Raw genomic sequence first — 17091 nt, 5'->3', positions numbered from 1 at the left:
TCTTAAAATAGGTTTTTGAACTTCTATTATAGTTTCAACCCGGAAACAATCAATATGAGGATCAGGATTTTTAAAAATCAATTGGCCCTTTTATTATTCTCATTGCAACTTACATTTCTATTTTTTGATAAAAGTTCCTCTTGTGTTTTTGATTGTTCCATTAGTGTATGATCCAAGCTGTCTTCCCTAGGTACTCTGTGCCTGATTTCATCCAGTTTGGATTGCAGTGTAGAAATCTGAATTAAATTATCATACTGCTGCTGCTGTAATGCTTCTTTATCCTGTAAATATAAACACAAACATCATACATGTAAGTAATAGTACCTTCAGACTATTTTGATTGCTAACATGTGACAAAGCCTATTATAAATCAATGGCGAGATTAGTTTTTTATCATTTGAATTTACCACAGGCTGTCTTTGCTGTTCTGCAATCTCCATTTATATCACTGGCCCTGAAACAAAAAACGTTACTAATGTTCCAATTCATCCATGGTTTATTTGATGTTAAATCAAAGGAAGTCAAGTATCAGGACCTCTTCCCATGCATGCCATTTCTTCCAGAAGCCAGAGCAAAGCTGTCACTGCCTTTAGGACTATGAAGGACAGACAGACAAGTCTCCCTAAAACCAGTAAAGCAGGGTAGGACTTCAGTGCACCCCTGCTATTTAGCAACAAGCAGATATTAGGGGCACAGCCGTGGCTTTGAAAAGTCACTGTGGCAGAGAGCAAAGCAAGACCAGGGCTGGAAACTTTTGGCTGACCAAAATGTAAGTTGCTTTTAGCACTGCCCATCTGACTGCGTTACCCCAGCCACTCTGGGTGGCTTCCAACAAATATAAAAGCATAATAGAACATCAAACATTAAAAGCCTCCCTATTGCAGTGGACCACCAGCTCAATTCTGCACAGATGGAGGTATACAGCCTTCAGATAGGCCTTCAGGGGACTATAGTAATAGGGAAATGTTGTCACACAGGCCCCCTTCTGCTTGTATGACCTTTGAATACAATATGCCCTTTTGGGGAGAAATAGGTCCCATGAGAGGAGAAAAAGATCAGAAATAGAAGAGGTGGCAAACAGCACAGTAAGCCTTCACAAGATCAAATAATCCTTTACAAAAGAATTAACAATTGTTAAGAAAATGAATCATCAGCTTCTAGAGGGAATTTTTTTTTACTTGTCAATCAGTCACAACACAGGTAAAAATCACATTGTTGGGAGGTAGCTAGGATCAATCCAGACTGCCATACCTCTCTAGATCAGACACTGGTAGAAGAAGACAGCCTGTATGCAGGGGTAGCCTGAAAATTCAGCCCCAGGCTGAATCAGTGAAGAGGCCAGCAGAGGCGGCAGCAAACCCAGCAGCGGGAACAAATGAAGATAGACAGGACATTTTCACAATCTCCACAAACAGCAAAGAAAGTTGAGAATGAGATTTAAGGTAGGACAGAGAGGGCCATGATTGGAGCAACCACAGTTGCCACAGCCTTAGAACGCAGTGCCATCTGAAAAGTTGACCCCCAGAGGTCCATGGTGACAATTCCTACCACCTCAGCACATCTCTTCCAGCAGTTAGATTCTACAAATGGCCACTGGGCTAAAGGAAGGAGGCCATACACAAGAGGGTAAATCACTGTGGGGAAAACAGGAAAGGGTTCAGTCACACAACCTGTGAATGAGCAGTGAAAGGTTTAGAACTCGCACTGCAGGCTGAACCATCCCTCAGGCCTCAGCTATAGTCATGGTGATGAGCCCAAGACACTAGTCACCCTCCTCCATCTTCTTAGCATTCTGGCAAGAGGCTAAGACAGGTTTCTTATGGGCACCTAAGAGCCAGGGGCAAGAGCCGAGATTGGTGGCTGTATTTATTTCATCTTCTTCAACCCAGCCTTCAAACTTCACTTGAACAGGATTAAACCAACCAAGCAGATCAGAGACCTGAGAATGCTCAGCCCAGAGGCAGAAAAAAGACACAGAGAGGACATGGAAGGTGCATCCCAGTATAGCCAAATCTTTCTTTGGAGAAAACATACTTCTTGGTGCAGAATGCCCTAGTGTCTTTACGACTACAAAATCCCACATCATTAGAAACTCACAACACAAAAATGCCAGCTATCACTCCTATGTAATGCCTAAATTCTTCTTTCTGTTAAAGAGAGTAATTTACATAAATTTACTTGTTTTAGTTCCGCCTCCTTTTTTTCCTTTTTTTGCAGCTCTTGCGTGAGTTTATTGACATTCTCTGCTTCTTCCCTGTTCATAAATTCCAGTTCTCTGACTCGTGATTCCAGCTTTTCTATTTCTTCTTTTTGAACAGCAAGGTTTTTCTGTATCTGCTCTTTATCTAAGAAAAGCATATTATAATCCTCTGTTTTCTCTTTTATTTCATTGTGGAGAGTCTCTACCTATAAGAATGGAAAACAAAAAGATTTCATGCCGTTTGAAAAATAAGCGAATTAATCTAATAGTTAATACACCCCTACCACATTTATGCAAATCATTATAATTTGCTTCAAAGCTCCTATCTGGACAGGGATAGTCTAACTTCTGTTGCCTATGCTCTGGTAACCTCTAGATTAGATTATTGCAATGAGTTGTACACGATGCTGCCTCTGAAGATGGTTCGGAAACTTCAGGTGGTGCAGAATTCAGCAGCCAGGTTGCTCAATGGAGCGAGATGGTTTGAGCATATCATACCGATCCTGCCCTGACTGCACTGGCTGTCAATCATTTTCTGAGCCCAATGCAAAGTGCTGGTTTTGAACTATAAAGCCTTAAATGGCTCAGGACCGCAATACCACAAGAACCACCTCTCCTCATATGAAGCGAGTTGGACCCTGTGATCGTCATCTGAAGCCTGTCTTTCTGTGCTCCTTCTATGAGAGGTCCAGAGGGAAGCAACATGAGAACGGGCCTTTTCTGCAATGGCTGCATACTTGTAGAATGCTCTCCCCAGAGAGGCTTGCTTGCTGCCTTCATTACATATATTTAGATGCCAGGCAAAAACATTCCTCTTCTTCCAGGACTTTGGCTAATTAAACAACCTTTGGCTTTTTAAACTGGGTGTGTGTCCTTATTTTGGTTTGTTACTATGGTATGCATTTTTGTGATTTAATATTGTAAACTCCCCTGTGATCCTCAGTTGAAGAAATTTACAGAAATTTAATAAATAATAATAAACTAAGAATTGCCCCAGTAACTTCTTGCCAATACTGAAAAACAGTATGATGAGCAAAGAATGTATGTGTAAGTTAGTTTCCCTTGTTGCCCGCCCCTCAGATGGACCCGGTTGCACACTTCAGTGGCCTTGAATCCTTGGCCACACCACGACCTTTGTGTTTACTGTGAAGATCTCCTTCCAAGAGAGCTATGGTGATAATTTGCTATACCACCATCATTCCTTCCCTTTAAATGGTGAAGTTAGCAAAGTGTTCATTAGCAATCTGTGTGTCATTAGTAGCTTATGGGGATTCAAAATCCATCATGCTAGGATTCCAGAAAGCTCTCTGTTGCTGGGCTTTTGGTCCCTGTAGGAGGCTGACGTCCAAGATATTATGGACACAAGCCTAGTGGGATGTGTGTGGGATAAAGTGTGGTGACGCCATGGAGGCTCTTTCCTGCTATGTTTGGATTGGCTCAGTCCATGCATGACAGTGGATGCATTAAGCAGTGTTGCCGTGGCTCCAGGGAAAGTGGCTTGGAGATTTATTATGGGATGTACACAGGATGTTGTCTAGGATACATTGACACAGTACATTGACACAAGCTAGCTGCCAGCTTGGTGGGGTCTTAAGATTGTAATACTTTTTCTGGGTTGGTCTGGTCAATGTAACACTGAAAAATAATCAACTTTTTCAAAGTTGCCCTAGTTCAGATGATCCATCCTTGAAAAATGTATGTTTTACCTACCTCATACACTCTGGACTGATCAGACATCTGGGATTTTCTTGTCACTTTTAACTGCATTTCAAGTTTATGAATTTCTTCCTGAAATTCATCACGTTCATGTTCCCGTTCCACAGCTTGTTTCTGTCAAGAAAATAAGAGTTGTGTTTCCAGATCTTAGAATTTACAAGAACTGTTTAAAGGCTACTGAGACTTTTAACTGAAAGATTTAGTGCTATTTTGTCCAGATTGCAAAGAATGCATTGGTTTCTTACATCCATGAAATCTCGCTGGTTTTTAAGCTGTCTTTCAAGGGCTTGAATCTGTTGCCTCAGGTCAGTAACCTCTAACGACAGGGCTGTTATCTTCTGATTTTTGTTTAGTTGTTCTTCAAGTTCCATCTCCAAGATTTTCATTTGAGAATTCAAGGTGGAACAGTCCTTTTCTACTTGACATTGCAGTTCTAACTTTGCTTTTGCTAGATGCTCGATTTCCTTGAGTAAAACTAATACATAAAAAATAACATTACCAAAGATATGAATATCACACATTATTTTAAAATTAAAAAGGAACACTGATCATTTATCATATTGGAACTTCTTAGCTGGCATCAGAATAAATCCATGTGGTGAGTTGCTTCTTGAGATTCATTCAAGTCAGACAAATATGACTGATCTTATTCGTTGGAACTCTCCTTGCTTTAGCTCCTTCCTCAGTCCTGCCCATGAGTTTGACCCCAAACTGCGGGAGGCAGTGGAAGGCAGGAGTGCCTGGCGTGCTCTGGTCCAGGGGGTCACAAAGAGTCGGACACGACTAAACAACAACAGCCCTGCCCATGGCAAGCTAGAACAAAAGTGCAGAAGTAGTCTTGGCCTGTAAGATGACCTTTGTCAGAAGAGAAGGGTGTCTCTGTTGATTCTCCTTGGTCTCTCAGAAGCTTTCCATAGCATTAACCATGGTATTCTTCTGAGAGGCTATCTGAATTGAAAATGGGGGCAATGCTTTGTGCTGATTCCAGTCCTACTTGGGTGACCGGTGCCAGAAGGTGGTGCTTATGGAGTTTTGCTAGGCCCGATGGGCCTTCTGTGCTTTGGTTTTCTGCCCCATGCTGTTTAACACCTACATGAAACTGCTGAGTGGTCATCTGTAGTTTTGGTATGCATTGTCAGTAATATGCTTATGACTCTCCCTTGCATCTGCAGGTGTGGCAGTGGATGTACAAAACCAGTGTCTGGCCTCACTAATGGACTGGATGAGAACTAATAAACTGAAGCTTAAAACTAGATAAGAATACAACACTATGGGTGGGTGGTTCCCTATATTGGATGGGTGGGACATGGCCTATTCCAGATACAATTACACTCCCTCTGAAGGTGTGCAGACTGGGGGTATGTTCTGGATCCATCAAGGTTCAATTGGCCTTAGTGGTGCGACCTGTTTTCCATCAACTTCATTTGGTGACCTAGCTATACCCTTAACTTTGGTTGTCTATGCTCTGGAAACCACTGAATCAGATTACTGCAATGTGTTATATGGGGGGCTGACTTTGAAGACTGTTCAGAAACTGCAGCTGGTGTATAATTCAGCAGCATAACTGAGCATCACATAAAACTGATTCTGGCATGGCTGCACTGGCTAACAATTAGTTTCTGAGCCCTGTTCAAAGTGTGGGCTTTAACTCATAAACCCGTTTGCAGCTCCGGACCACAATACCAAGAACTGCCTCACTCCACTCTGTATTCTTCACCTGAGGCCCTCCAAAGGACATGCAAAGGGTGGCAACACAAAACTGCACCTTCTCAGTGGTGGCTCTCCGTTTAGGGAATGCTTTCACCAAGGAAGCACACCTGGCACCAGGAGAAAACCATACTTATTTATCAAGGTCTCTGGATCTTAGTTTTCTGCTTATCATATAGATGACCTCTCCTTGTCTTGTGCTGTGTTTTAACCCAACAGAAATCTGTTACCTATTGCATTTTGTTCTGTGCTTTTGGCTGTAAGCTGCTTTGAGGCAGAAGGTGAAAACAGGGTATAAATTTCTTAAATAAATAATACCAACTTTTGCTTTACATACTTAAAAACTGCAATCCCTTTTAAAATGTTTTAAGTCAGTGGAAATTTTCCACCTAGCGAAATTTTCAAACATTTTAGAAATTCAGGATTTGTGTGTGTTTAATATTTTAATATATCAGTCTATTCCTTACCATCTTCTCTCTCCCCTACATTGGCAGCCAACGCTTTCTTTTGACTTATTAGCAGCTTCTGCTCCTCAAGAGATCTTGCATGTTCCTGAGTTAACTCTTGGAGCTTTGCTTTCAGGTTCTCCAGTTCTGCAACAAGATGGCATTCAGACTCCTCTTTCAGTTTCAAGGCTTCTTCCAAGGCATGTCTTTCTGTTAAATAGCCTTCAATGAGGCCTGAAATCCAAACATTGTATGAAAGCATAATGATCAGGCACTGATGACATTTATGCAAGGTAGGAGTACCTATGTATAACTATACCAACATTGCAAAGAATATATAAATACACCAAAATAGATTAACAGTTACACATCTATTTTCATTGAAAACTTACTATGCAAAGAATAAGATGTTAAAGAACAGAGAAAATAAACCCTAATTTCCCCAAACACAGCTGATTAACTTTCCCGATATATTTTGTTTATACAATATTAAGCTAACTCTGTAGAAGAACAGAGCTTGGCTACTGCTCAGGGTTTGTTTGGGAGAAATGAAGAATCACCTTTGGACACAATAAGCCACACTCTGGCTCCTGTTGTTTGTGTAGTGGCAGTAGGAGGAGTGTGGGAGGAGCGTCACGGAACTTTTGAACAGCATCAACCAACATGCTGCTAATTCACATTAAAACAGTTTGTTTTAAGCTATGGTTATATGTGACATGTGAACCTGGCCAAATTTATGTAAATAGCTCTTCAGGTATGCCAAATTAGTATGTAATAATTTTTTATTGGCTTTGTCCCCACTCCCCCAAACTCTAAATAATGTAAGCAAAATATATGCTATTTAAGTTGTCATGACTTATAGATTTACAGATACTCCAATAAAAATAATTTCCAAGTAAAGTGACATAGCTAGCTGGCAGTAAATCACACGATTCAAAGTTGCAGCTAACTCTTTGTTAGCAAAACCAAGATCTCCACAAACTTCACTGAGTGTCAGGCCTAATAAGAACAGTGGCTCATCCCCATAAGTCTTACCCCATGAATCAGTTGCCAAGACCAAAAGTCCCTACCTCCCCACCGCCGTCCAAATTCCCTCCTCTCCAGGGCTTTTTCCAAGCAATCAAATCCTGTGCCTGCATGAGGCCAACCTCTCCTCCACCCTTTTCATGCCTCTTCTGGTTCTGGGAGGTGGGGGAGGGAAGCTTGTCGCAGCAACAGAGGGAGACATGTGTGACTCTTCACCAGCCTGACTCATCTTTGCCTCTTGGCCTCCCTCCTCCCACTCTCCTGCTTCAGTTTCCACCTCCGATTCTGGACTCTTCTCTGCCACCAATTCTCTCAGTTCACTGAGCCCTGTTGCCTCTTCAGCTTCCAGCACCTCCTCCTCCCAGTCTTCTCCCTCTAACCACTCATCTTTGCCCTTCCCTCTGTGAGGGAGCCTTCCCTGACCTGCTGAAAGAGGCAGTTATCAAACCTCTTCTTAAAAAAACATCTTTAGACCAGCCAGTATGGCCAACTATCGCCCAGTCTCAAATCTTCCATTCTTGGGCAAGGTGACTGAGCAGGTGGTTGCTCAACAACTCCAGGCACGCCTGGAGGATGCGGACCATTTGGATCCCTTCCAACTGGGATTCAGGCTTCATCGTGGGACTGAAATTGCCTTGGTTGCGTGGGTCGATGATCTCTGGCAGGCTGGGAATAAAAGCGAAAGCTGTTTCCTAGTTCTGATGGAACTCTCAGCGGCCTTTGATACCATTGACCATGAGATCACTCGCTCAGGTAGACCTGCCAGGCACTGCGCAAGACGAGCAACACCAGGAGGTTCCTGTGCAGCTTGACGACGCTGCGCTGGCCCCACACACTGTACATCTTGCGCAGCAAGATGCTGACTATGTGCTGTGCCTCCAGCTTGCAATCCATGCCCGATGGGATATCCTTGTAAAGGCATGCTGCCCGCCGCCCAAAGCAAACGCAAGAAGGGAGCGGCCCGTACGTGCAAATGCATAGCTCTCCACTCCTCTCTGTCGAAGAGGCAGCTCGACAATCCTCAACACCCGCTGCTCTCCATCCCGCCGCTAATTCGTAAGGTTGTGAACATAAGCTGCATTTTAACTTTCACAGTCGGAATTTGGAAAAAAAGTGTGGCTTATATTTGGGTAAATACCATCTATTACATGTTTTCTAGAAAACAAGTACCAGTATATTAAATGAGAGGTAATCCCAGTCAAGTATGCATAGGATTGCAGTCTGTGGGCGTTTTTTGTTCTCTATCTATGTGACAGTCTTTCAGATAAGATAGTAGACAGAAAGACAGTAGCAGAAACCGAACTATACACATATACAACCTCAATGGAAACAATTATGGCAACTGGAAAAAGGGTGCCATGATATCTAGAGTGTCACTGTGTCTATATATAGACTTTTGTTTCACCATGTAATTGTGGTCATGCTCATATGCTGAACAGGCTGCTCAGTGCAGGAGAAAATTACCTGTGCAAACCAACATTTAGAACTGCTTTAGATCCCTGCAAAGTTTTAGTACCACACAATAAATTTTGGTTTTTTATTTCCATACCTCTTGCTTTGTGAAGTTCCAGTACCAGATTATTCTTTGCCTCACTTTCTTCATTAAGACAGTCCATTAGCTTTTGGCGTTCGTGAACCACCTGACATGCTTCCCAGTTCCTACGCTTTAATTCCTCTTCATAGTGAATATTAGTATTTTGAGTTTCCTCCAGCTTCAAAAAATTAAATGTTTAAGACACTAAATAAAAGGCTAAGCTGTATTTCTAATATTTTAGACTTCTTATATGATTATTTATTATAGGCTTTGCTAACTAAGTAACCATACAACAAATCATTGTTTGTGTTAAGAAGCTACCTTATCCTTATCCTTATCCTATCCTTACCTAACCTTAGGCTACCAAAATCCTCTGACATAAATTTTCAATCACTATTCTGAACAGTGAAGTATAGCACTTTTTTTGGGGGGAGGGGTGTACTTCACCTGATCATATGGTTGGGACCAAAAGCTGGTATTTAGAAGAAAGCCATATGTTGTTTGAAGGCTTTCCCCTTCACGCTATTTTAAATCTCTGACATGTCTACTCATTAAGACGTCTAGTGAATTCAATGGGCTTTACTCCATCCACATGCAGTTTAAAGCACTATCAAACCACTCTTGTTAAGGGTGCTGACCTCACAGAGCTACAGTTCCCAGCACCCATAAACTACAACTCCCAGGATTATCCATGACTGCTAAAGTGGTGCGGATGTGACCTTGCACACATTCATCTCTCCATACGGCTGTGTCCCCCTTCCTTGTTCCCAATATATTTGGAGGATTGTAAGCACATTGGCAATAAAAACTCATCCTGTTTTTGCTCAGTAAAGTGCTATCTCTATTCACGGTGTAACAATATTCATTTCCAGACATGAAAGCAATTACTGATTGGGGAGCTGGTGCCCATTCCTTTCTTTCTACTGAATATATTAGAAGATACAGATCCTCAGCAATGCTCAACATCACACCATTAATATATATGATTACAGTTTAAAATTAAGTAAACATTAATGTAAGTTTACCTGTTTAGTTGATTCAGCAACCAGCTCTAGAAGCTTTTCCACAGCAATATGCAAACAATGACAAATTTTATGAATCCTCTCTTCATTTTCAAACACCAGGTTTGGGTTTTCAAAAATACTTTCACATAAATGCTCACTCAGTTCAGATACTTCATCAGGCAACGAAGAATCAAAGCTGTGTTCTGGCAGAGTTTGATCAAGAATTCAAGAAATTAAAATGCCACAGGTTTAAAAACAAACGCAGAGACAACAAAACAACTTGTAAAGCGGTGTGATTCCCAAAGTGGGCAGTACTGCCCTCTGGGGAAAGGTGGTGTTACCTATGGGGGCGCTAAGAGTCAAGCAGGTGGGCTCTGGAGGTGAGCCCCTCTGAATGCACTGATCACTTATGTATGATTGACCAGGTTAGAGCCCAGAGCAAAGCACATTCCTTGCTGTGTATTTAAATTTCAGATTGGATGATAAATCCATTTTTAGATACAGTCGTACCTTGGTTGACTCGCAGTCAAACGTTTTGGCTCCCAAATGCTGCAAACCTGGAAGTGAGTGTTCTGGTTTGTAAATGTTCTTTTAGAAGCTGAATGCCTGGCAGGGCTCCCGCGGCTTCCGATTGGCTGCAGGAAGCTCCTACAACCAATCGGAAGCCCCGACTTGGAAGTCGAACGTTTTGGAAGTTGAATGGACTTCCGGAACTGATTCTGTTTGGCTTACAAGGTACGACTGTACTGAGGAACCGAGGTAGTGAAGAAAAAACTAATTTGAGCTGAAGCAAAAGTTTAAGAAATTTTACAGTGATATTTGGTTACAGAAGGAAATTTCTGGTCACCCTCCTACACAATGAGCAGTTGTTAAGAAGCTCCTTGTTGAATTTCCAGCATCACATTTGCTGGAAGGCCGTTTTAGTGTGGTCATCCAACTTCTGTTCAAGCAAAGAAATCTACTCCAGATTACTAAACATGGTGATTTAAGACTTCTGCTAAGAGACTTTAAACCTGACATTGAGAAACAGGTATCACTTGATCAATCCCATTCATTGCATTAAAAACAATGTGGTATCTAAGACTCTTGTTAAATGACTATCAGACTTTGGAAAGCTGGTTTCACAGGATCAAGTTCATCAATTTTGTTGAATTAATTAAACTAAATCACTTTAACAGTAGTTTGAATAAACTGATACTCTTGATTTTTTGTGTTACTATCTTCCTTAACTGGATGCGCAAACTGCTATTCTGAATAATGTTTTTTTACAGAGTAGGGTGGGGGCACTGGGGATCAGTTTAGGGAACCGGAGGGAGGGGGGAAGGGTTTGGGAACCATTGTTATATCTAAACAACAATTTCTGCATAATAGAATTATGCAATTGTACTTTGTTATGTTTTTTATATTCTGTTATAAGCCACCCAGAGTGGCTGGGACAACCCAGACAAATGGGCATGGTATAAATATTAGATTATTATTAGTAGTATTTACTATCAGGCAGTGCTAAGTATAAAAAATGTTTCTTCATTTCTTCCTATTTGAACATTTACAAAGAACATTCAAATAAATTGAAACCTCCAGATTATTAATCGTTTTCTATACATGGTGAAGGAGGAACAAAGGAGAATAAAAAGAGTAAAAGTCAGCCCAAGGCTTGATCCCCATCACAACCTGAGTAGAACCAAGAAAAGTAACATCTTAACAGGCTCTCGGAATACTCAAATATGGAAAAGAGGAAGAGATATTGGAAAGACTTATAGCATGATCCATCCAAAGTCAAGCACTTTCAGTAGTAGAGATTGAACACATGCTTAGCTTTCAAGTTACACTACAGGGTCTTGTTTTAATACTGGCTAGAATGCACCATACTTCTGAGAATCCTTGGAGGAAATGTATTTGAAGACATTGTATTTGAAACCCATGGTAGTTTTAGCTTTCCTCTGCGCACAATTACCTCGACTGCTTTTCTCTATGCCCCATTTCTCCACAGTTTTACGATTTTGTGCAAGTACTATTTCTCCAATTATACTCCGACTCTCTCCTGAATCTCCAGATGCTAGACTCTCATCAAGACAAAGACCAATCTTCTTGCAGATGAGGTCTTCAGTATCTTTTGTAGCCTTCACCATTTTCAGAAGCAATTTCAAAGCATGCTGATAAGACTCTTGCAGCTTTTTCCTAGAATAAAACATACATATTCTGTCTCTGAAATCTGTGCCATAGATTTCCCTCTGTCTGATAACTAGCACATCTCCTTCAACACTGAACAAAATCTGCCCTCCCAATAATCTGCCTCCTGCACTTTCTATGTGGTCATTGATCCAATGTCTTTCTCAGCAGCTTTGCTGCCACCTTGCCTGCTCTCTGGACTCTTGCCATTACCATTCTCTTGACCCATTCTCCCTATTAACTCCCTATTAACTCTCAGCCTGCCACACACCTTCCATTGGCTATCTTCCTTCATATACTAATGGACCTAAGCAATGTTTAAAACTCCCCAAGTGCATTTAGTGTTTGGGAACCATCCAATCACAATCATGCCAATATTTCTTGTCACTTGGTTGCCACCTAACTTCTCCAGCTGATCTGTGAGAAGCAGAGAAACTTCTCTCTTTTCCAAGAAGGTCCAAGGTATAGTTCAGCATCATATGAAAAATGAACGTAAGATTTTAGCTAGAGTTATTTGTATTCAGGGTGGGAGATAGAAGGAATGTACAGTGCATTCCACTTATCCATGAAAGTTTCTTAAATTAAAATGTTATAGAAAAAGGTATTGCGCTCTTGTGCTACATACACCCCCTTAATCATTTTGGTTTCTCTTTTCTGATCCTTCTCCAGCTCTACAGTGTCCTTTTTGAGGTGAGACAACCAGTATTCCAAATTCAGTCACACCATAGATTTGTATGTTATGATATCAACAGTTTTATTTTGAATTCATTTCCCAATGATCTCTCAACCACATAATCAATCTCTCTCTCTCTCTGTCTGTCTTTCTCTCTCTCTCTCTCAATAAGACTCCTTCACCTATTGCACTGAAACAAAAGTATGGTAATAGAGACTTTGGCACCCTGGTTGATAAGCCAGCGTAGAGTAGTGATTAACATCAGACCTGGACCTGGGAGACCAGGCCACAAATCCCCACTTGGGCATGAAGTTCACTGGGTGTTCTTGGGCCAGTTCCTGCCATTCAGCCTAACCTCACAGGCTTGTTGTGGGGGTTAAATAAGGAGAGGAAGAACCATGCTCCTTGTGTTCCTTGGAGAAAAGGCTGGCATATAAATGCAATAAAAGAATTAAAAAAAAATACCAAGGATGAGAAAGATATCATTATTTGAGAAGAGGATGGGTAGACATAGGAAAGCCTGGGAAAAGATTGGAAAACTGCAGGAGGGTTCAGTCCTTCCCCGATTTTGGGGGGGAAAATGGGGGGAACCCTGGAAAAATGGGTGGGGGGGACTCTGGTTTTTCCAACCCTTCACATCTTTTTGACTTGGTAAAACATCAATGGGAAGCATAGCAAATGTAACACAGAACACAAAACAAAGGGTCAAGGTAGCTTTTGTTTTGAAATATATATATATGCTGGGATAGAATGTGTTTGCAAGACAACTGGAAGGCCATGAAAAACCTAAAGGGACATCAGCTACATTTCTCCCCCGAGTTTTCCAGAGTGCAAAAGTTCTAGGGTCCATCTGCAAATGAAGTAAAAATTCTAATCCCATCTCTGAACAATAAAAGGGGATGTCTTACTATGCCTAGCTGTGGCTTAGTGAGAAGGAGCAAGTATGCAGGGATTCAGAGAGAAAATCTCAGCCACCTCCCTCCTTCCCCCATCTCCCTACTGCCATGCTACCTGGAGATATACCATGCATTAACTTTTCCTCCTCAATTCTGGCATCAACCATCCTCAAACCTTACTCTCCTACACTGCCAAGTTTCAAATCAATTAGCTGAGCCATTTTCAAACTATAAATTGTATAAGCCCCCAATTTCTCATTATAACAGTGGAATGAGATTTAGCCAACTCACCCTTAACAATAAAGTAAATACATCCATCAAATATACTTTCCCCTGTCTCTGTCTCACTCCTTCCTCTTCCCTCAGTGCTTTTCTGTCCCTAATCACACACTCTTGTCATTTTCCATCTGACCCTCATACTTGAACCTCACTCTATCCAACATTCCCACTCAAACCCTCCCCTCCACTCAACCTTCTTATACAAGTTAATCTTCAGCATGTGTGAAGCACACATTCATAAATCCCACTGACTTGACTAACATTGGTCACAAAACTACATTTTTTAAACTACAACCAAAAGCCACATACACAACACTTCCCTTGAATTAGCATAACAAATCACACAACAGCACAAATGGACATTTTTTCCAGAACAAACTCCCTTCAAATTCTATCAGGGAAAAACACAAAGCAGCTGTCAACATGCCAGAATCACTTCTCTAATGTCAATCTTGTTCAGAATAAGCCACTTCTTATTCTCTAATACTTATTATTAGCATTATCTGCTTCAGTGGTATTCTCTTTTCTGAACCTTAATTTATACTGCTTGCCTAATTTATATAAAAACCAAAAAATATTTTGAATATCATGAACTAACCTTTCATTAGTACAAATCTCCATATCAGATCTCAGTAAGGCCATTAGAGTCTCTCCTTCCTGATTTTCTCTGTCTCGTTGCTGGAGGTTTCTCAGTTCAGCATCAGCATCTTCTAGTTCTAAGAATTTGACTTTCTCCTCCATCTGTAGAAAATGTAACAGTGAGCTAAAAGGTTTTGCAAAAGCAGCATATAGAAAATTCATTTTTTAATATGCTAAATACTACAATGTAACTTTTATTGCACTTTAATGGCTAAGTTCATTGTTAAAACTGTAGCAGGCGCATGGTTCCCACAGAGACCATGAAGTCCTGAATCACTCTCAAGATTGAATGTTGAATTCCCTCCCCCCATAAACAAAAGCCTGGGAGATCCCAGTATCACTGTGAATACAATCCAGGATAGCCCAGGATGACAGTGGACAGCAGGATGGACAGTACTGCATGTGAAATACTGTAACTGATCTTCCTCCTGTTTAAAGAAGATTTGACAGCAACGACTGCCATACACATACAGGAATATATGCTTGTATTAATGATACAATCTCTACTTTTGCAATTGCCCCATGCTAACCCTGTTTTGTTATGTAGAGAGCAAAGAAAAGAAATCAAAAACAGCTCGGCATCTAAGCCTCACTGAAATTTTATAGTAGTAAGTATTTTTGTGAATTCCTCTACACTATCAGTACTTAAATTTCAAAGGCCTTCAGATTGGGCATTGATAAAACAAATTCAGAATTGGTCCAAAAAATTGTTTTTCTATAAACCTGCAGACTAGTTTACCTTAGAATGTAATAATATCTATGTCTTTCACACCTGGTTAAGGAATGAAATATCTAAAGCCTTTGAAAGGCAATTTATTTAGTAATTAATGCTAGTATAGTCCTTGGAGTGAGTCAGTTCCAATAGCTGGTCCCACACACTGGCTTATTTGACTAATGCCAGAAAAAGAAAATTTCTATATCATATGTTTTCCCAGCAAGGGTCAAATTAGAGAGATGTCAAATGCATGAATTGCCTTTAATGGTTAAAAGAAAATAGATGGAGGGAGGGAGGGATCAAGTCTTTCCTTCTGTATCATGATCTAAATAACAAGTTCCCCCTCCCACAGCTATCTACCCTGGGAGGGAAACTGCCTTTGGCACCTTTGCTGCACTTGCTTACAAAGTTTTATCAGAACTAATTAGGTAATATGTTAAATGCATTTATGCACGCAATGTATGATCTAATTTACAGCTGCAGCAGAACTGGAGAAAGGTGTCAATTGATATTGTTCCTCAAACAGGGCGGCTTCAAATGAAGGCAACCTACAGAAACCAAGTTAAAAGATTTTTGCTTCTCTTAAAAATCAAAGCAGATCCTCACTTGTTGTTTGTCTAACTTGTTGCTTTACCTCTTTCCGAAGATGCTGGCAATTCTCTTTTTCTTGATTAACTTCCACCAAATGAATATCTTGAAGTTCCTGTATTGCTTTTTTATGTTGCTCCTCTATATGGCGGATTTCTTCCCGCTGCACATCCAGGGCATTATGATAGTCATCTTTCAACAAACGTCGTTGTTTTCCTAGCACTACTGCCAAATCTTCCTATACATAATCAAAAGTTAAAAACAGGAATCCCAAATTGCACATAGTATACCTTTACAAAACAATAAAGCAAAGGCAGACATTTGCACCAGAAAAATATACCGTATTTTTCGCTCTATAAGACGCACCGAGTTTTTGGAAGAGGGAAACAAGAAAAAAATTATTCTGAATCCCAGAAGCCAGGACAGCCAGCGGGATTGCTGCGCAGCGATCCCACTTGCTGTCCTGGCTTCTTGCTTGGCCGCGCACAGCTTCTCCTGGGCAAGGGGAGTCTTCATCCCCTGCCCGGGAGAGGCTGCACGCGGCTAAGGCTCCCCCAAGAGCCGCGCTCCCTTCAAAGAGCGCGTGGAGTGTGTGTGCAGCTCTTAGGGGCTTTTCCCCGAGGAGGGACAAGGGCAGCCCTTCTCCCTCCTCGGGGAAAAGCCCCGAAGAGCCGCACGCACGCTCCACGCAGCTCTTTAAAGGGAGCGCTGAGCAGAGCCTCCCGCCTGCATTCGCTCCATAAGACGCACACACATTTCCCCTTACTTTTTAGGAGGGGAAAAGTGCATCTTATAGAGTGAAAAATATGGTAACTACTGTAGCTCATTTTGTTGTTTCACTTACAGATTATACAGGTTTTAAAACAGTTTCCCTAAACAGCTATAGAATGTCAAATTCCCTAACTTTAAGGGTTACAAACTTTCTGCTGCACAGATGTCAGTTACTCCATCTTGCCCTCCCCTATACCTATAACATACGCAGCAGGAGCAGTGCACAAATAAAATATACATGTTTTTGGTCACAGATAAAAATCAAATAAAATGAGAAACTTAAAGGGTAAAAGAGAAACTAAAAGAGAGCAAAAGCAAAGCCTATACAATAGCTGGCCAAATCATGATTTGGCTGTCTGTGAAAATGGTGCATGCCAACATGCTCCCTCCTCGCTTGCTGACTCCCTCCTCCCCTTCCCCAGTAAATCTACTTTGCTGTGGTGTCCAGAATGAATAAACTATATTTGCTGCCTATAACAGTTTACATTCAAAAGCCAGAAACGCATCTGAAAGTATGCTTCTGTTCTAGTGCAGAGAGAAACTATGGATTACTATCCATAGTTTGATAGATTTAGAAAACACAGTAAACTACTATACAGTCATACCTCATGTTACAAACACTTCAGGTTACATGTTTTTGGGTTGCGGACTGCGGGAAACGCGGAAGTACTGGAACGGGTTACTCCCGGGTTTTGCCACCCACGCCTGCGCAGAAGCGCTACATCGCG

General features: G+C 41.2%; 1 protein-coding gene across 2 annotated transcripts in view; it reads right to left on the bottom strand.

Moving 5' to 3' along the window:
- Positions 1-17091, bottom strand: part of PCNT (pericentrin) — a 79911-nt gene that overhangs the window by 37176 nt on the left and 25644 nt on the right. For both annotated transcript variants that reach the window (XM_081190751.1, XM_081190750.1), the window contains exons 14-23: positions 15639-15830; positions 14249-14391; positions 11588-11811; positions 9655-9836; positions 8645-8807; positions 6091-6303; positions 4162-4391; positions 3911-4030; positions 2179-2406; positions 114-281 (exon numbers count right to left, since the gene is read on the bottom strand). In XM_081190751.1, the coding sequence (XP_081046877.1) occupies positions 114-281; positions 2179-2406; positions 3911-4030; positions 4162-4391; positions 6091-6303; positions 8645-8807; positions 9655-9836; positions 11588-11811; positions 14249-14391; positions 15639-15830 (1863 nt within the window). The remainder of the gene's footprint in view (positions 1-113; positions 282-2178; positions 2407-3910; positions 4031-4161; positions 4392-6090; positions 6304-8644; positions 8808-9654; positions 9837-11587; positions 11812-14248; positions 14392-15638; positions 15831-17091) is intronic.

Source organism: Podarcis bocagei (genome assembly GCF_964188305.1).
Source record: "Podarcis bocagei genome assembly, chromosome: 1".
Taxonomy (NCBI): Eukaryota; Metazoa; Chordata; class Lepidosauria; order Squamata; family Lacertidae; genus Podarcis; species Podarcis bocagei.
The sequence above is the reverse complement of the archived record's forward strand: the minus strand, read 5'-3'. Positions and strand labels throughout refer to the sequence as shown.